Raw genomic sequence first — 26,070 nt, 5'->3', positions numbered from 1 at the left:
CTTCTACTCCAACCTTCACACACCATGTCTTCATGAAGCTCTGTGCTTTGTGTACAGGGACATTGTTATGATAGAACAGGGGTTGTGTTGCAGTGTAAGGTTACAGCATACAAACAAGCTTTATAACAAATGTTACACAGAGCTTCACAAGTGTGATGATTAGGGGTGCACAAACTTTTAGCCATATAGTGTAGCACTGGGGTGAAGGAGTAAAGCATTAGTACCTAACAGGAGACCCCACTGCAGGAAACACTGCTCTACCTGCTCAGATTTGCCGGGGCGTGACGTCATCAGCCCCAACGCCCCAATGCAGTGTCAGTGATTTTACAGAGAGCTACAACACCGAGCGGCGCGCGAGCGCGACCCGCTTCATGGACTACAACAAACAACAACAACAACAACAACAACAACACGTGTGTTTGCGTGTTCTCTTAACGCGTGTTGGAGCGGTGTTTGGGAATGTACCGGACTTGCTGTCGGGGAACATCGCGGTCTGCCCCTGACTGCACGGTGCCGTTAGCTAGCGCTTAGCATTAGCATTAGCATTAGCACCAGCGCTAGCGTTAACGTTAACGTTCTACTGGAGATGCGTTGCTCCGCAGCTGAATAAGTAATAACACTTTCTCTCTTTCTCTAACACACACACACACACACACACACACACACACACACACACACACACACACACACACACACACACACAAACACACAAACTGTTGTGATTTAACTGATATTCCACGCCACTCAGCGTTTTTAGGTGCGGTTGCATGATGCAGTGATGCTAGGTAGCTAAAGCTAAAAGGGATAAAGTGAAAGAGTGGTGTTTTATTCCTGTGCATTAGGATGGAAAGTGACATTTAAAGGACAGGACAGGACAGGACAGGACAGCTTGTGTCTGCAGTGCTTGTGCACGGTTAGTACACTGAGCTGATGGACACACAAACAGATTCTAGCTTCTTCTGCATGATGTTTGTGAGTCCAGAGCTGAGCTGAGTGTTGATGAGGATGTGACTTATGGCATCATTGCTAGTGGCCGCTTTCGTGTTTACATCTTTTTCTCAGTGCAGTTTGGGGACCAGAATCTTCCAGTGATGAGCTGAATAAGGATTTTTTTCCCTTTCTGATACAGAGACAACAATAAACAGAGCTAAAATGGCTCTTTTCAAACACAAAACTGCTGTGACATTGACTTTAAGTTTCAGATTTGGACAAGGCGACCAGTTTCTGAGCTATTTTGCACTCAAATAGCTTAAAGGTGCAATTGTTTGTTTATTTTTTTTTTAAATCCTGTTTTGTATAAATAACCTGGAAGACATGTAGGACACGATTAAAAACCTTTTATTGTATCGAGGTGCTGAGAAAACCCAAACTTGTGTACGCTCGGATGCGTCTCCTGTCCAGAGTTTTAAAGATATCCTACAGGCCAATGTAGATATTTAGTTTCGGAGCTTTGTGAACATGGGGAATTATTCGAACGTCGGACCCACCTAGAACACCCTGGAGACTAAATGAAAGACTAATCTTTATTCGATGTCGAAACCAGGCTGGTGTTTGATCAGCTGAGTTAACATGGCAGCTAGCAGACAGCACTGATAAGGGTTTTTTTTTCTTTTTCTTTTGTAATTGTTTAATAATTGTGAAATCGCTGCCATGTCGAGCAAAGCTTCGAGCAAAGAGAAGAAGTCCGGGCTCGGGAAGAAGCTGTTCCGCCGTGGCTCGGTGCGATCCGTGGGCAGTTTTATGAGCAGAGTGCTCAAGACCCTGTCCACTTTGTCGCATTTCGGATCCGAGCTTCAGCCACCCGAAGGGGAAAAGGACGACGGAGGATTCGCGGCGTTTAAAAACGACGGCAAGGGATCGGTGGCCTCGGATGACAGCGACTGCGGAGGCTTTCTCAGCCAGGACAAAGTGCCCGGAGTGTCCGGTCTGAAGAACCACGGCAACACGTGCTTCATGAATGCCATTCTGCAGTGTCTGAGCAACACGGAGCTCTTTGCTGAGTATTTAGCTCTTGAACAGTTTCGTGGACAAGCAGAGGAGGAGGATAAGCCCAAGGCCAACGGTGTCCATCCTCCAAGGAAAGAGAAAGGAGAAGTGACCGAGCAGTTGGCGGGTCTGGTCCGAGCTCTGTGGACCTTTGAATACACTCCTCAGCAGAGCCGAGAGTTCAAGGTGAGTTTTGGGGTCAGGGCTTCATGGTGTATTTTGGCTGAAAGTGTGTAAACACCTGACCATCACACCTACATGTGTTTTTTTTTCAAGTTAGAACCACCTATTTGTTAAGAACCTCTCTGTAAGCTTTAGTTCACAGGAGCTCAGAGACTCGACCCCTGTTCCATCATGACAATGCCCCTGTGCACAAAGCGCAGAGCTCCGTGAAGACATGGTGTGTGAAGGTTGGAGTGGAAGAACTGAATATAGAATAGAGTTTTAGCAGAATTAAAAATAATAGAGTCAAACGTATTTCCTGTAAAAAGTCCATCATCTTCGGTCACGGTGGAACAAACATAATTATGTACAGTTTAGGAAAAACTTTCTCCAAGATTTTAATCAAGAACTCGAAAAAACCCCCCAAAAACAACTCGCTTTTAATTATACAGTTTTCACAAAGCACAGTTTAAAATGAACAAAGAGGCTCAGGGATTAATCATTAGGACCAATAGGAACCAACACCAGTCAACCAGTGTAATTAATTACCGTCTGAATCGTGTGATATTTTATATTCTACAGAACACTGTGGCGAAGCGAGCCATGCAGTACAGAGGAAATGCTCAGCATGATGCTCAGGAGTTCCTGCTCTGGCTCCTGGACCGTGTGCACGAAGACCTGAACAACACGGGACATAACAGACCCTCTATAAAGGTTCGCCGTGCTGCCGTTCATCTGTTTATTTTAAAGTTAACAACTTTATTATTCTGTATTATCCTGCATGAAGTTATATACATGACCTGCAACGAAGAAACAAACAAACACACACACGCACACACACACACACGCACACAGAGGCAGAGTTTCCTGGATAATCAGTGAACCCTCGTGTGTACGAACGTTTTGATTCTCTAAAACCAGACAAACAGCCGAGTTCTACTGAGAAACGGTCAAACTTAAAAAGCATGCAAACAAACAGTAGCATGTTTCAGATGAACGCAGCGATTTGACTAAGTGTGTGTAGCCGTACTACACCACAAATTTGTTTTTGTTCCGTTTACCCGAGACCAATTTACATGTCGAGTGGAATGTCGTCCTGGATATTTTATACATTTTATCACTACTGCGCCGGTGGATCCTTCGGTCTGACTGGTAGGATACAGGATTAGTGTATAAGACACACGTATAATGACCTTCTATGAAAGCTTTACAGAAATTCTTAGCTTTTTTTTAAATAGGTAAAATATCAGTATATGAACCGTGAGAATCCTGGCTCTGGGATATGGTGATAATATACAGATATATTGACAGATCAGGTCACAGTTCACTTGTCTGTGTTTTCTTTATTTATCTTAATTCTGTAATTAAATAGTAACGTACTAAATTGGTAAAATGTTGCCATGTTGATTTTTTGTAAGTATATAATATCTAATATGGACCTGACCTGTCGCATATCATAGTATAGTGACACGAATAGGAGTTTTATCCTGTCACACGTGGACATGTGGATTTATTTCCAGCTCTTTGGCAGGACATGTAGGGAAATAGAGCACGGTGTATTTATTCTCATAGCAGATTTATGTGTCTATATCGAGCTTGTGTATAAGATTTAATGTATTATCTGAAGGGAGGAAACAAGCTGAGCTGAGAGTCTGGGGTGTTGTTCAGGGGCAGATCGGTGGTGCTGGGGTCTGAACACACAACCTTCTGATCAGTGGCTTGGCACTTTTAACCCACTGAGCTGCAAATTACAGAATATCAGCACACACACACGCACACACTCTCTCTCTCTCTCTCGCTCTCTCTCTCAGACACACTCTCTCTCTCTCTCTCTCTCTCTCTCTCTCTCTCTCTCTCACTATCTCTGACTCTCTCTCTCACACTCCCTCACTCTCTCCCTCACACTCACTCCCTCACTCTCACTCTCTCTCTCTCTCTGACACTCTCTCAGACACTCTCTCTCTCTCTCTCTCTCTCTCTCTCTCTCTCAGACACTCTCTCTCTCTCTCTCTCTCTCTCTCTCTCTCTCTCTCTGACACTCTCAGACACTCTCTCTCTCAGACACTCTCTCTCTCAAACACACACACTCTCTCTCTCTCTCTCTCTCTCTCTCTCTCTCTCTCTCTCAGACACTCTCTCTCTCAGACATTCTCTCTCTCTCTCTCTTTCTCTCTCTCTCTCTCACTCTCTCAGACACACTCTCTCTCTCAGACACACTCTCTCTCTCTCAGACACACTCTCTCTCTCTCAGACACTCTCTCTCTCTCTCTCTCTCTCTCTCTCTCTCTCTCTCTCTCTCTCTCTCTCTCTCAAAGTTTGGCCTGGATCATGTTAGAGATCATCTTGGCCAGAAAATCAGCTTGTGTGAGTTTTTATAGCACATGTGATGTGACTAGATGTAAAGAAACCATGAGCGAATCTTTAACAATCACTGCTTCTGCAGTTCCGTTCCAGCATGTAAACAACGCTGCACTCTTCTTTCCTCTCTCTTTTGTTTACTATTTAATCGTTCTAGAGTCGTCCTTCTGGTTTCGCTATACAGCCCGTGCAAAAGAAAACAGCAGAAAGTCGGAGATCCTGTAATTATAATCGAGCCGTTCTCAGCGCTGCCAGAGTTAATCCTCAGCACCGTCGGGATAAACCGAGAGCCCGGTACATGCAGCGTGTGTGTTGTTGGACGAAGACACAACAAACACTCTATATTTGCATTGATTTTTTTTTAAATCCCGAGTCTGAGAGCTTAATCAGCTGAGTAGTTGGCAAACGAGTTGATTTACAGTTTAGCCTGTAAAACAGAGCCATCAATCTGTTTCAGGTCCCGGGACTCAGACCTCATGTGGACACGTGTTTGCATGTTCCTGACAATATCAAAGCTACACTAATGCTGATTAAACTGCCGAGTCACGTTGACGTGTCTGCTTCATTTTTTTTTAGCCAGCTAAAACAAAACCAGCTTTCCATCTGCTTTCAGAATGAAGGTTGGAGCATTTTCCTCGTGAGTGAGACTAAACAGACCGAAACACTCACTTTCTCTTTATAACTGCGTCCTTATTGTCACCGGGCCGTGTCTCAGCCCGAAACTCTTACAGTTCTAAATGTTCCCTAACTCCAAAATGCAGCCGATACACGGTGCTCAGTAAGGTTGTAATGACAGGTTTGTGAGGAGCAGCTTCAGTGTTTGTGCTCAGTGTTAGTGCTCATGACTGTGATTTAACACACCAGCTTCATTCCTTTTATCTGTAGAACCAGTGCTACATCATGCTCTACTGCATCCACTGTTTACTAAGTGTATACACTGTCCGTCTGTCTGTCTGTCTGTCTGTCTGTCTGTCTACCCATCTATTTATCTGTCTGTGCGTCAGTCTATCTGTCTGTCTGTCCCATCTATTTATCTCTCTGTGCGTCAGTCTATCTGTCTGTCTGTCCCATCTATTTATCTGTCTGTGCGTCAGTCTATCCATCTATCTTTCTGTCTGTCTGTCTGTCTCTGTGCATCTATCTATCTATCTATCTATCTATCTATCTATCTATCTATCTATCTATCTATCTATCTATCTATCTGTCTATCTATCTGTCTGTCTGTCTGTCTATCCGTCTGTCTGTCTGTCTGTCTATCCGTCTGTCTGTCTGTCTGTCTGTCAACCCATCTATTTATCTGTCTGTGCGTCAGTCTATCCATCTATCTTCGTCTGTCTGTCTGTCTCTGTGCATCTATCTATCTATCTATCTATCTATCTATCTATCTATCTATCTATCTATCTATCTATCTATCTATCTATCTATCTATCTATCTATCTGTCTATCTGTCTATATATCTGTCTGTCTGTCTGTCTATCCGTCTGTCTGTCTGTCTGTCTGTCAACCCATCTATTTATCTGTCTGTGCGTCAGTCTATCCATCTATCTTCGTCTGTCTGTCTGTCTCTATCTATCTATCTATCTATCTATCTATCTGTCTGTCTGTCTGTCTGTCTGTCTGTCTGTCTGTCTGTCTGTCTGTCTGTCTGCCTTCCTGTCTGTCTGTCTGTCTGTCTGTCTGTCTGTCTGTCTGTCTGTCCGTCCGTCTGTCTGTCTGTCCGTCCGTCTACCCATCTATTTATCTGTCTGCGCATCAGTCTGTCTGTCTGTCTGTCTGTCTGTCTGTTTGTCTATTTGTCTGTGCGTCAGTCTATCTATCTATCTATCTATCTATCTATCTATCTATCTATCTATCTATCTATCTATCTATCTATCTATCTATCTGTCTGTCTGTCTGTCTGTCTGTCTGTCTGTCTACCCATCTATTTATCTGTCTGTACTTCAGTCTGTCTGTCTGTCTGTCTGTCTGTCTGCCTATCTGTCTGTCTATCTATCAGTCTGCTGGTCTATCCTCCCATCCATGTGTTACATATGATGCACATGATTGATGTCTCTGCAGTAATTAGAGTGAAATGACTGACTTTGTAGCTCTATTTCTGATACAGAGCTCATTATGGTTCCACCGATCGTTTTTATTTAGTCACAATCTTTCAGGAGAATTGATATATTTATTGATTGGTTTTTAAGACATGTTCCCAGTATTAAACCCCTGATCATAACTTCTAAACTATTCACATTGATACAAATAAAAACACACATTGTTGTGCACTGAAGTTGTCTGAGAGTGGACTCGTATCATGACCGGCGTGTATGGTTACCCCCTAAGGAGACCCCACTGTATCAGTATATCACTGAAAGTCAATTATAACAACTAACATATTCTATCTAAGTGAAAGGTTTGAATTTAATGACAAAATGTTATGAATGCTTTTCTTTACCACATGCCAAAAAGAAAGTCCTGTCTAACCCTGAAGTTCTTCTGTTCCTCCTGTCATAGCCGCCCCTCGAGGAAGATGATGGAGCTCTGGAGGGACCTTCACCGCCGCTGTCGGCTGGCTCTTTTGTCCAGGAGCTGTTTCAGGCCCAGTACAGGTAATAATACAGCTTGTTTGTTTTCTGCTGCTGTTTTCAGTCATTGGAAGACTTTCATTTCTCTTCTTCTCCTCCTCAACACCCAGATCTTCACTCACATGCCCACACTGCCAGAAGCAGAGCAACACTTTTGATCCTTTTCTTTGCATCTCGCTTCCCATCCCGTTACCTCACACTCGGTAAGTGATCGCCTTCACACTGTTTGGTAAAGGAGGGGTGTGTGTGTCGGGTGATTTGGGGGGGGGGGGTGTGCCTTCACACAGGGCTAGGGTGCATTTCTTTTTCAGGAGCACTGTCATCCATCTTCCTTAGTAACATGAACGTAATCAGCGTACGTAGGAATTTAAGAAGATATTTTTGTAAGGAAGTATCCTCACAAGTATCCTCACAAGTATCCTCACAAGTAACCTTACAAGTAACATCCTCACAAGTATCCTCACAAGTAACATCCTCACAAGTAACCTCACAAGTAACCTCACAAGTAACCTCACAAGTAACCTCACAAGTAACCTCACAAGTATCCTCACAAGTATCCTCACAAGTAACATCCTCACAAGTATCCTCACAAGTAACCTTACAAGTAACATCCTCACAAGTAACCTCACAAGTAACCTCACAAGTAACCTCACAAGTAACCTCACAAGTAACCTCACAAGTAACCTCACAAGTAACCTCACAAGTAACCTCCTCACAAGTAACCTCACAAGTAACCTCACAAGCTCCTGGTCTGCACCGCACCGTGCAAAGTTGTGCTTCTTTCAGCTTCAAGAGATCTCGAGATGATCAGCATGTAAATTTTTTTCACGTCAGAGCTGTCAAAAAATAAATGTATTTACAATCTCAGAGCCGTCGCTCTTCAATGTGGAGCAGCTATTCAGAAAGAGGAAGAAGAAAATTTTGTAGACCTGGGATTTGAACTCACAACCTTCTTATCGCTAATCCAACCCCCTTCACCACTAGGCTACTATTTCCATCATCTTCTTATCATCGAAGTTAATCCACGAATGCTAGAAGGGGCTTCAGGATAAACCTCCAGGAGCTCTTTGAAAGTGTGGTGAATGATCTGGAAAGAAAGTGTTAATGCATGTAGCCTGTTATTGAGAAGTCCTGCCCTGTGGTGTGACGTTATGAACTTTGTGCATTTGTGAAGCCTGGAACCTCCAGAACACACCAATTATCACACGTTATACATTATACAACAATGCTATAACGTTTAAACAGATATCTTCAGTAGCTTTATTAGAGAAACCGGACACTTTAGCCGACTTTGGAGCTCTGTTTCCACTACAGGGTAGAGGTTTTTATAAACCCGAACCCGCCCGCTCCCGCTGAATTTCTGACCAGGACCGCCCACGCCCGCAAGCTGTGTGTTCCACTCCCGCCCGCACCAGCGATGTTTGTGTCCACTCCCGCCCACTCCCGCGGATTTTTTCTTGAGAGCTTATGAAAATTTTTTATTGTATACAAATGATCAGACTAATTAATAGTTCAGGCTAATGTCCAGAATAACCGAATTAAACATGATTGCATTTACAATAAATAAGATAAATTAATACTAAACCAAAGCAACACACCTGACAAAAACATTCGTTTTTTATTATAAAACATTAACCGTTTTAACAATACCACAACTAGCGGCACCTCGTTTTTTTAAACGTACTGCATGATACACAGACACGCACCGAATGATTAACTGTTAACAAACAGTTAAAAGAAGCCCAATATGAAATAACTTTAACTTAGAGCTTAGAAAATATGCTATATAATTTAAACAAATTAAAAACAAAACGAAATAAATAAATAAAATGCCTTAAGAAAATCTCACATTGGACTATTTCACATTTACAGTTAGCTTAACAGGCTGTATTGCAAAAGAAAATAAATAATACTACAAAAAAAAAAGAAAATACTAAAATATATGTAGCCTAAGCCTACTTAACAAACAAATGCATTTGATAACTGAGTCTTCGGCCTTGCTTTGCTTTTGTCAAGTAAACGGCCGCTTTAATCTTCTTCACAACGCCATGTGTTGACTCCATTCTTATTATTAGGCTACACACTAAATCCCACCGGGTCCCGCGGATCTCCCGCTAAATTTTATGACCGCCCACTCCCGCCCGGGGCAAAGGTGAAACCGCCCGCTCCCGCGAGATTTGCATTGGGTCCCACGGGAGCCCAATCCCAATGCAGCCCTCTACTACAGGGCTCATTATGTTTCAGGATGTTTTGACTGACCCAGGAACTAAGTGTTATTGACTAAGCAGGTGGCGTGTTATGGAGAAGATGGTGTTTGAGAGCTTGACGTTAACCTGTGACTCTGAGTTCTCCTTTTGTTTGGACGTACCTGCATTGTTCCAGTGACTCTGCTGGGTTTTGTGCTCAGGCTCGCTGGAAGAATGCAGGAAGCAGCAAATCTTGTTCTTTCATGCAGCGGACAAACAGGTTTCAGGTTAAAGAGGTGTTCGTGATACGTGATTGAAGTCGCTCCTTTTGCGATAAGCTAGTCGGAGGCGTCAGGCGGGTCTGGTTTATGCTAACGCTCACTGATAAGAGTAACCTCTGTGTTGCTACAAAGGTTTTACACAGTGCACAGGAAGTCAGCTAGCCAGTTGTACTGCTTCTCTGTAAGGATTTATTCCTCTCCACCCTGTCATTTCTGTTACCAGTCTTCACCAGGCACCAGTTTTCAGCCACGGTGTCAGTTCAGCGTCCTTCGTGAGAAATCCGGTGCATAAGCAACACGGAAGTCTGTGACGGAGGCTTAGCTGCAAATACTCCATCAAGATAGTTAAAAATGTAAGCTTGAGGAGGATTAAAGCCCTGCTGCAGTTCTGTCTGTAGCCGAAACAAGGCAGAGGTTCAAATGTCGTCGTCTTCCTATGGCGGCTATATGACATGAGGTTGTTATATGACAGACATAAGAACTTTAGGAGTTTATATGGATTCATTAGCTTACAGCATGTAAGCTAATTCAATGCAGCATTATTCTTACTCTCAGCGGGTAGCCGAAAGGCATTATGGGTAATGTAGGAAGTGACTCCGAAGTGAACGAGTTTAGATGAAACAGATCGCGTGGTCATTATTATTATTATTATTATTATTATTATTATTATTATTATTATTATTATTTCTTCTTGTGCTACACAGATTTAAGCAGGGTTCTTACTCCAGTTGCACTCTACTGACTCTGAGAAGTTGTTTCTCTATTCGTAGCTCGTCCTATTTTTAAATCCCTTCATTTATTTCCGGGTTGATGATTAAAGATGTCGTACCGTTAGGACAGTGATTGGTGATGTAGTGCACGATATCCCTCCAGTACAGTGAGGGTGAGTCATTACGCAGAGATGATGATCAGAGATGTTTAATTGAACAGGATACTGAGGCTGGTTACAAAGACGCAGCTTACACACTGTTTCATTTACACGGCTGTCGTCTCGGGTGTGAAGCGGACAGGGAGACGGACAGGCGCCGAGAGACAGGGAGACGGACAGGCGGCGAGAGACAGGGAGACGGACAGGCGCCGAGAGACAGGGAGACGGACAGGCGCCGAGAGACAGGGAGACGGACAGGCGACGAGAGACAGGGAGACGGACAGGCGACGAGAGACAGGGAGACGGACAGGCGACGAGAGACAGGGAGACGGACAGGCGACGAGAGACAGGGAGACGGACAGGCGGCGAGAGACAGGGAGACGGACAGGCGCCGAGAGACAGGGAGACGGACAGGCGCCGAGAGACAGGGAGACGGACAGGCGCCGAGAGACAGGGAGACGGACAGGCGCCGAGAGACAGGGAGACGGACAGGCGCCGAGAGACAGGGAGACGGACAGGCGGCGAGAGACAGGGAGACGGACAGGCGCCGAGAGACAGGGAGACGGACAGGCGGCGAGAGACAGGGAGACGGACAGGCGGCGAGAGACAGGGAGACGGACAGGCGGCGAGAGACAGGGAGACGGACAGGCGGCGAGAGACAGGGAGACGGACAGGCGGCGAGAGACAGACATAGACACAGAGGGACAGAGAGGTGATGGAGCGACTGTTAATCTTGGATACAACATGAACAATTTAAATGGAGTGAAACAGAAGTAATAAATGCGAGAAATCATTTGAAGCTTAAGGTTTGTTTAAGACGTTCACCACTCTGTCGTTTCTCCTGTGTATCATTTTGACTGGTGCGTTTGTCCCTCAGGCCCCTGTACGTGACGGTGGTATATCAGGGTAAGTACTCTCACTGCATGAGGATCGGCGTGGCCGTGCCACTCAACAGCACCGTCTCCAGGCTCAGAGAAGCTGTTTCACGTGAGACCAAGATTCCTCCAGACCAGGTGATTTCTCCAGGCACTTTTGTTGCAGATTGTTAATCACACTTTCTTTCCATTATTATAAAATAAATAAATAAATAGACAGGGCATTGCCAGAGGGGGAATTATCGACAGTAACATTAGATGTAGTCGTTACACATTAAAAATGTAGTTTCACACAGATTCTGGGATCCATGTAGTCACTTAGCCTCGCTCTCGCTCTCGCTCTCTCACCTCATCAGATGCTTTCACATATTCACTTCACTTTCACACGATCACTTAGCTTCACGTAGTCAGATAGTTTGTAGTCGACACGCCGCTCCGATCAGCATGTCCTTCAATTAGTGTTTAACTAGCCGGCCGTAGAAGCTGTGACTAATACCATGTCTCATTGGAGAATAAAAACACCACCACAAAACCCAGTGCACGTTTACAGCGAAAAACGAGACAAGCCACGTGTTCGTCAGTCTTATTTAGCTCTCACTGAAACACTGAAGCGTGTCGCCAAAATGAGAGGAAACTCAGCGTGTCATCGCTGCACAGACACGAAGAATCTGTCCATAGAAACCTCGAAGCGGAAACAAACATCCTCTGTTTGTGTAACACGTGTGAAAACTAACGCCATTAGCACTAATCTAGACACACCCATCATACAGTAATGATCTTCAACAACTATTCAAATGTGTTAAACGGCCACCGGGTGTGACGTGATCGTCCCTCGCCTCGCCTTTCTCAAACAAAAAGTGTCACACGGACCAATCAGTGTGCTGTTTTATGTGAACTAATAAACGAACAGGAAGGTTTTCACAACGAGACTTGGGTCTACGTTATCCAGGGTGCAAATAAAGTTAAATATGCATTTTGTTTGATCACTAAGCTTGATTTTCTCAAAAAGTACGTACATTTACATGCATGTTGCTTACATATAATTGTAGAAGATCACGCGGTGAATGTAGTGTAATGAGTTCTGCTATTAATATGCTATAGATCAGTGGTCCCCAACCCCCCGACCGCGGACCAAATGGTACCGGGCCGCCCAAGGAACATTAAATGATTTCCATTTTATTTACTGTGGTGTATTTCTCTCGGGTTTGTGCGACTTTCCATGGACGAGAGGTTATCCGGGAGCTGAGAGACGTCACCTAAAGCCGCACCGATACCGCGCATGCGCAAAATATCATGATATCGGGCCGGGTTTAGGTGACGTCTGGAGCTGAGCGGCTGCGAGCGGCAGTGGTGTTGTAGCTTTGGTGGAGAGAGAAGGTGTGTATCGCTCTTCTCTCTGTTCACCGGTACTTTGTCATGTTTAACAGTGCTTGGTGTACGTGTATATTGTGTTTGCTCAAATTTAACCCACAAATTAGCAAAAATGAGCACGAAACAGACGTCGTTAGGAAGTTAGAAACTCTGCCGGTGTTCTGGATTAAAGTCATGGCGGAATACCCTGAGATTGTCACCACAGCACTTACATCCCTATCGCCATTTCCGACATGCTATCTGTGTGAAGCGGGGATTTCTGCAGTGATGGCAACCGAAACAAAACAACGGAATAAACTGGACATAAGCGACACACTTCGGGTGTCATTGTCTCCTATTACCCCAGATGGAACCGTCTCGTTGTAAAGAAACAAGCTCAGGGGTCTCATTGGTTTAGCGTTGTAGTGAGTTAAAAAGGCATGTTTAAATACAATTAAATTAAAAGTATTAATTTTAATTTAATTGTATAGCTGCCACACCCCACCAAAAAAGGTTGGGGACCACTGCTATAGAGAACTGAAATTAGAACAATGTTCATGGCATGTTAAAACATTTCTAGGGTCTTAAAAAAGGCATCAGACCTTTTAAGGGTTAATGAAAGAACAGACCCAGTGCATCGCAGTGAGCCTACACCTGAGTGATTTGGAAAGGTCTTGGCTAACGTTAGAGTGGTCGTGGTTGTTTATTTCTTTCCTCCTCTCTCGTCTCTGCAGTTTGTCCTGACTGAAATGTATTACGACGGTTTCCACCGCTCCTTCTGCGACGACGACGACGATCTTGACATCATTCAAGAAAGCGACTCCATCTTCGCGTTCGAAACCCCAGAGACGTTTAAACTAGAAAGCCTTCGCTCCAAAAGAGGTGCCTTAAATCTACACTCGAGTGTGTGAACGATGTGACAAGGGACGTCTTTTTTTAAGATAAGTTAAAAAAAAAAGAAACATAAGATGATCAGATCTTGTTCATTCTCGCAGGGAGCCTCCTCGCAAACCTTAATCAGAACAATCTGAAGTACGGCAGCGACGGCTCTCGCACCCCGTCCTTCATGCAAGGGGCCGTGAATCCGGCGTCGCCCAACAAGAACAGCGCTGACAAGATGATCCTGCTGATCTGCAACAGAGCCTGCATTGGTCACCAAGGACGGAGGTAGCCACATAAACACCAGTTTCTCAGCCGTACCGAAATGAACTCGACCCATTCTTTCTCAAAACTCCTCCAAATGTGTTACAGTTGAGGCCAAAAGTCCCCATGCTAAATATATTCAATCACAACTCCATAGACCAGGGAAACAAACTCAAACTCACAGTGGGCTAAAATATAAAACTGAGATAAAGTCACGGGCCAAACTGAATATTTATTGACAAATGAACTACAACTGATTTGTAATGTTCAACCTTTTTCATACAGAAACAAACTTTAGTCTTACTTAAACACAGGATTTGGAACAACCACAGCTTGTTATTACAAACACATAAGAAATTAAATGTGAAATAAAAGACACATCAGTGGGGTTTATGTCACAAACTTTGACCATGCACTTTTTGACAAACTCTCCCTCATTAAAGGGCAGATTTTGCCGTCTCTGCGGCCACAATAAAGCTTTACAGCCTTTACAGCAGCTTCACTTTTTATTTTGCTTTCATGAACATAGTCTGTCGGGAAACCAGACTTTTTTTTTTTTCATCTCCTCCACCTTCTGGAGCTTCTGCTTTACATCCAGGTCCTTATACTTCTCATAATGTTTTGTGTCTTATGTTATATTCTTTCGTTACAGACACGTTAGCACACAAGACAAACAGGTCTGTCCTTTATATTCCTGAACAGATAATCTGCCTCCCTCCTGTCCTGAAAGCTCCTATTGTCCATCTTTCGTTTGGACATTTTTGTGGAGGGTGGAGTTAACTTGCCCGATGTGACTGTAACATGGTGAATGAGGGGCGCTTGCTGTTCGTGACTACGCGTCAATACAGTGGCAAGGCATTCTGGGATTTGTAGTATTAGCGGAGCATGCGGCTAGTCAGCTGTAATGCACATCTGATATGATCTCGTGGGCCAAATTTGGCCCGCAGGCCTGAGTTTGACACCCCTGTCTTGGAGCGTTGAGTCTGTTCACGTTCCAGGTCAATTCAGCTCTTCTTACCTGCTTGTGTTGAATGTCTTTGTCTTAACGCTTTTAGCGATTTAAGAATTTGTAGTGTTTCAGAAAGGATCTCGGTTTTTCCCTAGAATACTAGAGGCAATATATCTTTTAAAAGCAGGTCCAAAAACAAACACCGCACTTAAACGAATCGATTCCGAGTCATCTTCAATGTAAGGATGGTATCGAGCCCATTTCTGCTCTCGGAGATGCCCCACGTGCTCGTTCGTAACCCTCTAAAATGTTATCTTCATCTATTAAAATTCTGTGTAAACTTCTCAGTAGAGAGAAACGTCTCACAGCCAAAGATCACCAGCAATTTTAAATCAGAAAATAATTCATTTGTTTATACTGATTAATAATGTCCTACGATTCCAATTCATTTTACTGGTAAAAAGGATTAAAACCTCCGATTAGAGACTTTGACATTTATAGAGATTTTATTTCAGCTTTAATTCACTACATCAGAATTTCAGCGGCTCAAATATTTCCATACAATATTTACAGTTGTGACTGACACACCAGAGAAAACAAACACTGAAATGCTGGAGCAGATACATCAAGACATGAGCCAGATGTTCAAGCCTGGGCACAGCTGGGTCTTCCAGTGTGACAAAGATCCTCCAGAAAAAAAACATATACCTCTGAAGCTTTAACAAAGTGAAAGATTTATCTTTGCATTCCGAATATTAAGGCTTCTTCTTTCCCGTACACGAGGTTCGGCCTGCCTTTCGTTCTGTACATGGAGCGCACTGTAACCTGGGATGTTCTTCAGAAGGCCATTCTGGAGAAGATGCATCATCTGCTAAGACAAGGCGTTTTCATCCAGGTTAGTGAGCCACACTGAGGTAAAGAAGCATGTGCACTACAGTAAAAGATGATGATTATTATTATTATTGTTGTTGTTGTTGTTGTTAATGCTGTATGATATAGTTGTGATCTTCGTTGTAGGTGGGGCCTTTCAGCATGAGAGTGGTCGGTGTGGTGGGGATCACGTACTTGTTACCACAGGAGGAATTTCCCTTGTGTCACCCCACCGTGGAGAGGTTAGGCTTTTGACCTTGAAGCGAATTCCAGCCTAAATTTGAGAAGCTTCACTAAAACTGCATGAATCCTTCTGAAGCTTTTCTATTCGATCTGCACCATAAGGAGTTTTTTTTTTCCTCCCCATAACGAGTCCATGACCATGAGGATGAGGTTTTCCCGTTAATCCTATATCACTTTTTTTAATTAATTTATTTATTTTAAAAATTCTGAAGAAGAAGGAGCACTTTACAGTGAACCCTTTTGGCATACATCAAGACTCTTTATATGGAAAGAACTCCAGTTACAAAAATAAACGTTATTTCCAAAAACGTATACCGTGTTTTTTTTGTTTTTTTTTCTCGGAGGATCTGATATCCGAGCCACCTTTTTTTTTTTTTTTTTTTTTTTTGCCCAGATCCGATACTGGGTATTAAATTTAATCGGTGCAATATGTACATACATGTGTGTCTGTGTGTGCGAGCTGTCGTTATTATTCAGCAGACGGTTGGAAATCTGAAGGAGCCTTAAATAATTTCCTCGACCTAATGTGTGTTTTTCAGGGCGTACAAGTCCTGTGGCGCAGGAGGCCCTCCTCACGTCAAGATCGTAGTGGAGTGGGATAAAGAGACCAAGGATTAGTAAGTGTTTTGCCCGAACGGTCGTTCCTGCTAGCCTGCAGCTTTTATATGTACTTTACTCTGCTTCTTACTCTGCACTTAAGTGTAGCCCTTAGAGAACCGAAGAGACATGTTACAGCTTGCAACCAACGTCTTTAAAAAAAAAAAACAAAAAAAAAAAAACATATCTGTGGAATATCTGTATAATCGCCACAGGGATTCATGCAACCGCACTAAAATTACAGTTCTCGAAGACACAAAATAAAATGTAATTGGTTAGGGATATAACAGTGAGCAGTGAGCGTGGTCGGAGTGGTGGCGTGTATTTCTTTCTTTTTTTCTTTTCTTTTTTTTGACTGTTTTTTGACTTTGTCCATGCAGTTTGTTTGGCCACACGGAGGAAGAGTACATCCCTGATGCTGAGAGCGTGTACCAGCACCGTGAGCAGCACCACCAGCCCCAGGCTTGTACCCTCGCTCAGTGCTTCCAGCTCTACACCAAAGAAGAGCAGGTAATGACTTGGAGACTCTCTAAGAAGAAATGTTAAAAATAGAAAGAACAAAAAAAGGCTACGGATATAAGAGCCGCCTCGGCCCTCGTACTTTTTCTACCGATCGCTTCTTTATACCGGATTTGCTCAAACAGATGGTAAATGGCATTAAAGCAACATTTCTGCTCACTGTGCTCTTTCATAAATTGCTCCGTTCCACAGAGACTGCTTTACCCTGGACCGGCGCCACACACGGCGTAAAAAAGCCCTGTGGTTAGTGTGATGCTGCTTAAAGTGGAACGAGGGCAGGCTTGAGAAAGTGTTGTGTTGAAGGGAGCCTTGAAAATTGCTTACTGTGTAGCTCGACAGCACAAGCTGTGTTTGTGTGTGTGTGTGTGTGCGTGTGTTGTGCGTGTGTTGTGTGTTGTGTGTGTGTGTGTGCGTGTGTTGTGTGTGTGTGTGTGTGTGCGTGTGTTGTGTGTGTGTGTGTGTGTGTGCGTGTGTTGTGTGTGTGTGCGTGTGTTGTATGTGTGTGTGCCGGTGTTGTATGTGTGTGTGCGTGTGTTGTATGTGTGTGTGTTTTGTGTGTGTGTGTGTGTGTGTGCATGTGTTGTATGTGTGTGTGTGTGTTGTGTGTTGTGTGTGTGTGTGTGCGTGTGTTGTGTGTGTGTGTGTGTGTGTGTGCGTGTGTTGTGTGTGTGTGTGTGTGTGCGTGTGTTGTATGTGTGTGTGCCGGTGTTGTATGTGTGTGTGCGTGTGTTGTATGTGTGTGTGTTTTGTGTGTGTGTGTGTGTGTGTGTGTGTGCATGTGTTGTATGTGTGTGTGTGTGTTGTGTGTGTGTGTTGTATGTGTGCGTGTGATGTGTGTGTGTGTCTAGTTATTTATGGCTGTTTCCTGTGATGTCGGTGTTCTAGCTGGCACCGGATGATGCTTGGCGCTGTCCGCACTGCAAGCAGCTGCAGCAAGGCCGCATCAAGCTCAGCCTCTGGACCCTGCCTGATGTTCTCATCCTGCACCTCAAGAGGTTCAGACAGGTACGTCTCAGGGCCCGGGTTCTCCCAAGGCACAGGAGAACATCTTTCTCTTGTGCTATAAGTGCTTTTATATATACTCCTGTATAACTAACAAGGAATATAGATTCTTTTCTAAGTCTAGAATGAGCAAACCTGATTGGTCAGCACAGCTCTAACAACAGTGTTGTCTTTCATCCAAATTATTATAATGCGCTTTATATTATTTTTAAATGTGTAGTTACTTAAGAACAAAGGCTGTTTCTGTAAATAGATTTAGTTTAATTCCTGACTTGTTCACAGTAACATTAACAGCCTCCCTGGATCACGGCTAACACCGGGATACATTTGGTTAGGATTAAATTCCCATGAGATTTATTTATTTATTTATTTATTTATTTATTTATTTATTTATTTATTTATTTATTTATTTTCACAGAAGCTCATCAGTGATTTTATTCCGTCCTCTGAGGAAATCGTTCCATGTTGTTCTTCAGTTGTCTGTTAATTGTAGCCTCGTCTCTGTACACATCACACAAACAGATGCTAGAAGAGACACTCAGGGTCTTTTTACACCCTTTACACTTTTTACAAAATATAGTTATTTAACTTTGTGTTATTTTACTTTCTTTGTAAATCCTCAATGCAGTGCTTTTCTGCCCTTTTTACACCCGGTCACTTCGTGTGTTGTCTCTGATCCGATAGCTATCTGATTGGTTAAAACTGTTCCATTTACATCAGGCCACATAAACGCGTCTCGGCGAATCGGATATCGATCCGATATTTCTACTCCCGCCCAAAATGCTGATATTTTACCTCATTAACGGGGTAATTGAAATGGAACACGCTTTGGTGTATGCGGTTATCAGAATGCGAAAAAAACTCGTTACCAAGGTTATGCCACAAAAAAAACCCCCTGCATGTCACCCATGTTATTTGTTTCTGGCGCGATGCACGACTCGTGAGTCACTTGCGAGTGACGTACTTCCGTTTGGGAGGAGTATAGCGCTGATTCATTTACACCTGTCCAGTTTCATCTGAAATGCGTCCCGGACCATCGGACCATCGGATTTATATCCGTCTCAAAACTTTTCGGACCATCGGATTTATATCCGTCTCAAAACGTTCCAGAGGGCATTTAGACCTGGTCTTTTTACGTGATATACGGCTAAGTATGGTTACCCATACTCAGATTTCGTTCTCTGCATTTGACCCATCCAAAGTGCACACACGCACACAGCAGTGAACACACACACACACACACAGCAGTGAACACACACACACACACACACACACACACACAGCAGCGAACACACACACACCGTGAACACACACCCGGAGCAGTGGGCAGCCATTTATGCTGCGGCGCCCGGGGAGCAGTCGGGGGGTTCGGTGCCTTGCTCAAGGGCACCTCAGTCGTGGCTGGCCCGAGACTCGAACCCACAACCTTAGGATTACGAGTCAGACTCTCTAACCGTTAGGCCACGACTTGCCCCATCGGATAGCTATCTGATCACAGAAAACACATGAAGTGACCAGGTGTAAAAAAGCCCCTCAGGCATATACCTGGGTGTTTGTAGGTGGTCAGACCTCAACTACATGGGAACGCATTTCTCATGGAGAAAATGTCGTGAATGAAGCATAGTCATGTGAGCATGTGACACACATATTAAGTCACTCAGACTACGTGTGAAAATGTATCACAGACGTCCCTCTGATAAACTAATCCAATCCCAAGGGCTTTATACAAAATAGGGCTTTAGTCCTGTCGTTCTTTCTTATAGTCTAACTAGATGGTTCCATTATTACTGATCGGTTCCCATGATGTGTGTGACACCAAGTCATCTTAACCCACTGGTGCTTATCGCTGGTGATGTCAGAATGACGTGCTCGTTAACTCTGGGGTTCGGGTCCCGCAGGAGGGAGACAGGCGGGTGAAAATGCAGAACATGGTGCGCTTCCCGCTGCTTGGCATGGACATGGCACCGCACATGGTGAAGAGGAGCCAGAGCAGTTGGAGCCTCCCTTCACACTGGTCGCCCTGGAGACGACCTTACGGTCTAGGCCGCAACCCGGACGACTACCTGTATGACCTGTACGCCGTATGCAATCACCATGGAAACATGCACGGAGGGCACTACACAGGTAAGCTCGGTTGTCACCAGACATCTTTGGGTTGCTGCCATTAATGTATAAACAGATTTTGAATTTAAATCACACTCTCTTTATCTCAGTTACCACTACAGCATTCTGACCGCCACCGTTAGATTGTTAGACACATTAGCATCGTGCGGTTAAAGCAGAAGCAACATTTGTACCGTCAGGATCATTTCCCAACTCTGTATTTATCCGCATACAGCATTTTGTAAGAACTCGGTCGATGGCCAGTGGTACTGTTTTGATGACAGCGAAGTCCAGCCCATGGCTGACGAGGAAGTGTGCCAGCAGACAGCCTACATTCTGTTTTACCAGAGAAGAGCAACTATTCCTTCCTGGTCTGCTAACAGCTCTGTGGCTGGTGAGCCAGTTTATTTAATGACATCATCTACCTATAGCACAAACTGCTACATAACACAATAGCGGTGTTTAAGTCATATGGCCTTCAGCGAGTGAGCGGTTTTTGTAAAGGTGCCTGCTGGTTTTGTGGTGCTTTGTTTGGACAGGCTCCACCAGTTCCTCTCTGTGTGAGCACTGGATTAACCGGATTCCTGGCAGCAAGCCTCCTAGCCTGGCCTCGGGAGCCTCCTCACGGCGGACATCGCTTGCTTCCCTGGCCGAGTCCATGGAGTTCCCTGGAGATCGCAGCGAAGACGACGGTGAGAAGCTTGTTTGTGGTGTTGTGCCATTCTGCATGGTTTCGAATATTACGTGCACATCGCACACTTTTTTGCACCTTTCACGGTGTTTCCTTGTCATTTTGGGAGCATGTGACAGCCAGGTACTGTAGATGTAAGCAAATCTGTGTATAAAAAAAGAAACCACGACTGAGCAGTTTTGTGGTTGTTTAATTTCTTCATTTTGGCAACTGCTATATAAATTGCAGTTGCATACACTCAGGACCGTAAATAGGTTTCGCTCTCAGCAGTCTAGAAATAATTTTCAAAACCTAGCATTTGGCCATCATTTTAATTGCAGTTAAACCGCTGTGTAAAAACTCCCAACATGTAACGGAAGCTCCTTGAAAGCCACGGGTTTATTCTAGTACAGTACGTGTACTAATAACGTAGCGATCTCTGTCTCAAACTGTCAGCAGTTGTTGTTTGTCTGATGACTCTCTTTACTTTCCCTCCTCTAGCTTTCTAGCACTAACACGGGAATCTTTCGCATCGCTCAGTTAAGACAAATTGCATGCTGCTGCTCTTTCCATTCAGTCTAGTATCAGCGCATTAGTTTAAATCTCTCTCCCTTTTCATTAAGGAGGATTCTCCACCCGACCCTTTGTGAGAAGCATTCAACGTCAGAGCTTATCTTCCAGATCCTCCATAGCTAGCCCGCTGACTTTAAGCGAGAACGGGATAAAGCCCTCCTGGTCGCTTTCGGCCAAGCTCCAGATGAGATCCAACTCGCCCTCACGCTTCTCTTTAGACTCGCGCTCCTCGCCGCCGCTGGAGAGGATCGGAGAGGCCTGCGACGACAAGGTGTCTACGTCATGCTTCGGCAGCTATAGCAGGCACGAGCGCCAAACCGGCAGCAAAGCCCCACTTGCCATGATGGAAGGAAATAGCAGCGATGATGGCAGCGGTAAAAGGAACACCGAGGAGGTCTACTCCAGGGCTCCCTCAGTGGCTGACAAAAAGAGCTCTAAAGGTGAACCACTGGACAACAACAACCAGATCACTGCTGTGGACCAGAACTTGCATGGGACTCCTACCAAGGAGCCAAAGCACAAGAGCTCAGGAGGCTCTGTGTCAAAGGCAGAGGTGTCCGGGGCCAAAAAGTCCTCAACCAAGACCAAGGGGGATCAAGAGAAGCCATCTAAGAAACGACAGAGCACTTCATCTGCCCAAAAGTCTCCTTCTTCCCAAGTGTCTTCCAGCTCTCAAGGGAAAGGTGCCAAAGTGACCAATCTAAAAGAGAAGAGCGATTCTGCCAAGGCCAGAAGCGTCTCTTCTGGAACCCCGACAAAGAAGAAAGAGTCTTCCCAACCCCAGGAGGCAGCACAGACATCTGCAGCCACAAAAACAAAGCAGCGTCCGACCCCCACCCCTCAGTCCTCCGCTTCCCCCTCACCCACTGCCAAGAAGAGCTCTTCAGGGGTGGAGAGGAGCACCAGCTTGTCATCGAGCAGAAAGAAACTGGCCGAGAGGACCTCTAGCCGGGATTCTTCTTATGCCAGCCCCCTGACAGACAGACCCCGGGTGGCGCTAAAGGGTGCAGAAGGAAACCGGCCCGATAGGAGGGCAGTCAGGAGCTCGAGCAGCAGCTCGTCTCTCACCAGCCTGCGATCACCTAGCATCTCGTCCAGAGATCTGCGACGGGCCAGCAAGTCTGAGGACAAAGGGCTCTCTTTTTTTAAGAGCGCTCTGAGGCAAAAGGAGACACGCCGCTCGGCCGACCTGGGCAAGAGCGCAATTCTCACGAAGAAGGTCGGTGAGAGGACAGCTCGGTCCAGCAGCCAGACCAAGCTCAGCACAGAGGACGGTGAGGGTGAGGGAAATTCGTCTCCTGCTTCACTCTCCAGCAAGGCTGCCAGCGAAGACAAGGAGACGCCCAAACCCTCCACCCCTCTTAAGCGCTCACTGTTACCTGTAGGCAAGTCCAAGTCTTCCAGTTCTGACACCATTCTCCAGTCCCCCGTCAATGGGAAGAGGCCTCTTGAAAAGTCCGCCTCATCCCGAAAGCTTTCCTGCAGCATGCAATCCGGGCAACAAAGACGCCTCAATAATATATGAAAGATAGTAGTTTTGTTATTTTCTGCAATGCAGCTATTTTTGATGTGCCTAAGATATGTACACACACACACACACACACACACACACACACACACACACACACACACACACATGTGAGAGAAAGAAGTATATATATATGTACATATAAATACATATATACAGCATATATCTTTTACTTTTCTCAAAGAAAATGTGTACATTATCAAAAGCGCCTTTCTACCCTGCCATGGAACCGATTCAATGGTAAGGTGCGGTGTACGAATTTACTACTGTATAAACTCTGATTAAGATTGTTCTGACTTAGCACTTTGTATATATTATTCTCTGTCTCAAACAAGGCGTATTCCAGAGACCGTGTAACACGTTTTTTTATTTTAAGATGTTAGTCTCCGGTTTTCTTTCAAGGACTCAGTTGGGTCTTCGTGCTCTTCGCGGTACGCGCAACAAACTACTTGCGTCTACTCTTCTACACTTGGTGCTATATAAAGGGTGGCGTCTCGGGGGCGAAAACACAGAATCGTCGTCGAGGCTCGACGCTCTATCCCGATTCGAGTGCACGGAAGTACACGGAAATTATGCAGAAGGCCTAAAGTAGAACTCGTCATAGGCAAACATGAACAACACTAACTGTAGTATCCCGTACTATGGAATAATAAAGAAGTGTTCCAGTAGCGTCGCTGCCCTTAGACCTTAGTGCACGCAGCATTGTAGACCGGTAGCCAATCTTTAGGAACGAGCAACGGTGATTAGACAATCTTGTTTATTTATGTTTTTGTTTTTTTTGTTTACATTTGAAATTCTGTGCTTGCTTTGCTGTCCATCTTCAACCAGAGAGATGAAGGCAACGTAAGCTCTGCATGAAGGTCTATTTTTTTATTATTATTATTATTTTTATTATTTTTATTTTTATTTTTTAGTTTTGTAATAAGAACCACAAAGTCAGTCTCGAGCCATTTCCCTTTTTTTTTAAATTTAATTTTATATATTTTTTGCTAATTCAGACGCCAGCAGCATTGATTAGTTTGAGCTTCTAGAGCTTCGAACCAGGGTGGAACCCCTTTGTGTCCAATAACACGTGGATTACCAGTGCAATAGTTTGCAGAACTTAAATTTAAAAAAAAAAAAACCCCGATATATATATATATATATATTTACTCCTGTATTTAAGAACTATAACACTGAACTTAATGTGTTTTCTCTACGTCGATTTTAACGATAAATATTTCATGTATGCAGCAGAGATAAAGCTGAGAAATAGAAGAAGAAGAAGAGTTCATTAGTTTAATAAGAGCGATATTAAAATGCTGGAATGCTGTGCCATGTCACTTCGTGGGATTCATGATCGATTTATTTCCATTTAGACTTCCTTTCAGTGTAAGAGCGATTAAATCGGTCTCCCCGTCCCCCAGGGTTTAATTTAGATCACGTATACAAATGCAGGACTCGTACACTTGCCGTGCGCAGTTTTTCCTTCAGGTTCATCATAAGACAATACAGAGTCGTGACGGGTTTATTGGGTTTAATCGACGGCTCGGTCACGTCCGAATAGACAAGCACACACAGCCTTAGTTATGCCGTGCACACGTTGGCTTCTCAAACACCGGTCGTCTCACCTTTACAACGGTTTCTCCGTGTCTATTTTCATCCCTCACTTTTATTAACTTTTAATAGAGTTTAATAAGGAGGTGCAACACGTTTCCCTCTCAGACACTTTAACCAATGCAGATAGGACCAAATCGAGCCGACGTAAGCTGCTAGTGTCATTTTTTTAAACACTAAACTGTTCTGATTCTATTGGAGCGTTACAGCTGATGGATGCTTTCAAGATTTTTTTTTTTTGGTTTTTGGTAGGAATTTAAAAAAATAAATAAATAAATTGTTGCTTCAGATTATTTCAGTGGTTTTGGTCTGATATAATTAGTGCAGACATAATGGGGCGATTCGTCCTTTATAGTTTAGTAATGTTTCTACCTGCAGTTTATTTCCATTCGTTCAGTCACTGTGGGGGGAAAAAAAAAATATATATATAAAATAAAACAAAAACGCATCAATATATTATGTCTATTTCCGCCGTGGTGGCCTGAGATGGATACGGCATATCGATATACCGATACGGTTCTATCGGTGCATCTCTGTGGCTAGTCAATAATCTAAGCTTAGCTGTAGCTTTATTTCTGCAAGAGCAACCCTGTTTTTGTCCAATCTGTGCACTGATGATACCATTTTGAAGAATTCCAGCAAGCAGTATTGCATGATGACGATGACACTGATGCATGCACATAACTATGCAAGTGAATGTTGCTTTAAAACAAAACAAAACAAAAAAACAACAACTAGGTTTTTGTGTTTCTAAATGTCAGTAGTGCAAAGCATGAATTGCTTTTTTTATTTATTTTGGCACATTATTTTGTTGTTTCGGGATAAAGTACTAACTGATCGTTAAGCGTTTTTTTCGCCCACATTCTTTCAAATATTCCAAAAAGAGAAATGATAAACAAATATAAATGTTTATTATTATTATTATTATTATTATTATTATTATTATTATTATTATTTTTGCAGAGTATTTTTTTCTACATGTGTATAATTGATCTTATATTTTGTATGTTGAATGTTGTACCACTAACAAACGCACACACACACACACACACACACACACACACACACACACACACACACACACACACACTCATCGTTGTTGCCATTATTTTTTTTTTCTAACACACTAATTTGTTGTATAAAGTCTTTCATGTTGTACCAAGTCATATGGCAGCACATTTAGAAAGCCACTCGCGCCAAAAAAAACCCCAGGAGCTTTTTCCAAGTGCGGCCGTGATTCCTGCGGCGAATCTGTGGACATTTGAAATGAAATTGTATTAGAAGTTTTCTCGATTTGCAAATAACAGGGTTGTAAAGTTCAGCGTAGATTCGTTTCTAATCCGAGGGCCGTATATGATTATAATTAGGGCTGAATGGAATATCTTAGCTCACTACGGGGATTTTAGTGCTCCGTGTTTACTTTTATTTTATTACGGCTACAAAACCACAGAAAAGGAAGGGGAAAAAATGTCATTTTTTTTTTTTTTTTTTTTCCAAGATCTGCTTCCTTTCAGTCGATACTTTCAACGTACTAATAAAGTGTTTCATGCCGTAATCTACTACAGTATCGATATTCATCAGCCCTGGTTGAAATTATTAGCTACTATGAATATTATTGTACGGTGTAGACACTGGAGTTATCAT

At 43.8% G+C, this 26,070-nt stretch overlaps 1 protein-coding gene across 2 annotated transcripts in view; it reads left to right on the top strand.

The window, feature by feature from the left end:
• Positions 1-290: 290 nt before the first annotated feature.
• Positions 291-26,070, top strand: part of usp31 (ubiquitin specific peptidase 31) — a 26,257-nt gene continuing 477 nt past the window's right edge. The window contains exons 1-16 of one of the 2 annotated variants that reach the window (XM_027176185.2): positions 291-2,172; positions 2,731-2,862; positions 7,003-7,097; positions 7,184-7,276; positions 11,286-11,421; positions 13,368-13,515; positions 13,629-13,800; positions 15,509-15,620; positions 15,743-15,837; positions 16,378-16,455; positions 16,816-16,945; positions 17,840-17,959; positions 19,855-20,080; positions 20,295-20,453; positions 20,599-20,751; positions 21,356-26,070. The exon at positions 21,356-26,070 is cut by the window's right edge and continues 477 nt beyond it. In XM_027176185.2, coding sequence (XP_027031986.2) covers positions 1,651-2,172; positions 2,731-2,862; positions 7,003-7,097; positions 7,184-7,276; positions 11,286-11,421; positions 13,368-13,515; positions 13,629-13,800; positions 15,509-15,620; positions 15,743-15,837; positions 16,378-16,455; positions 16,816-16,945; positions 17,840-17,959; positions 19,855-20,080; positions 20,295-20,453; positions 20,599-20,751; positions 21,356-22,827 — 3,843 coding nt within the window. In that variant the 5' untranslated portion in view covers positions 291-1,650 and the 3' untranslated portion in view covers positions 22,828-26,070. Of the gene's footprint in view, positions 2,173-2,730; positions 2,863-7,002; positions 7,098-7,183; positions 7,277-11,285; positions 11,422-13,367; positions 13,516-13,628; positions 13,801-15,508; positions 15,621-15,742; positions 15,838-16,377; positions 16,456-16,815; positions 16,946-17,839; positions 17,960-19,854; positions 20,081-20,294; positions 20,454-20,598; positions 20,752-21,352 lie in introns of both variants that reach the window. The other variant, XM_027176184.2, reaches the window with a different exon arrangement.

Source organism: Tachysurus fulvidraco, chromosome 24, assembly GCF_022655615.1.
Source record: "Tachysurus fulvidraco isolate hzauxx_2018 chromosome 24, HZAU_PFXX_2.0, whole genome shotgun sequence".
Classification (NCBI taxonomy): Eukaryota; Metazoa; Chordata; class Actinopteri; order Siluriformes; family Bagridae; genus Tachysurus; species Tachysurus fulvidraco.
Note: the sequence above shows the minus strand (reverse complement) of the source record. Positions and strands in the feature narration are given on the sequence as shown.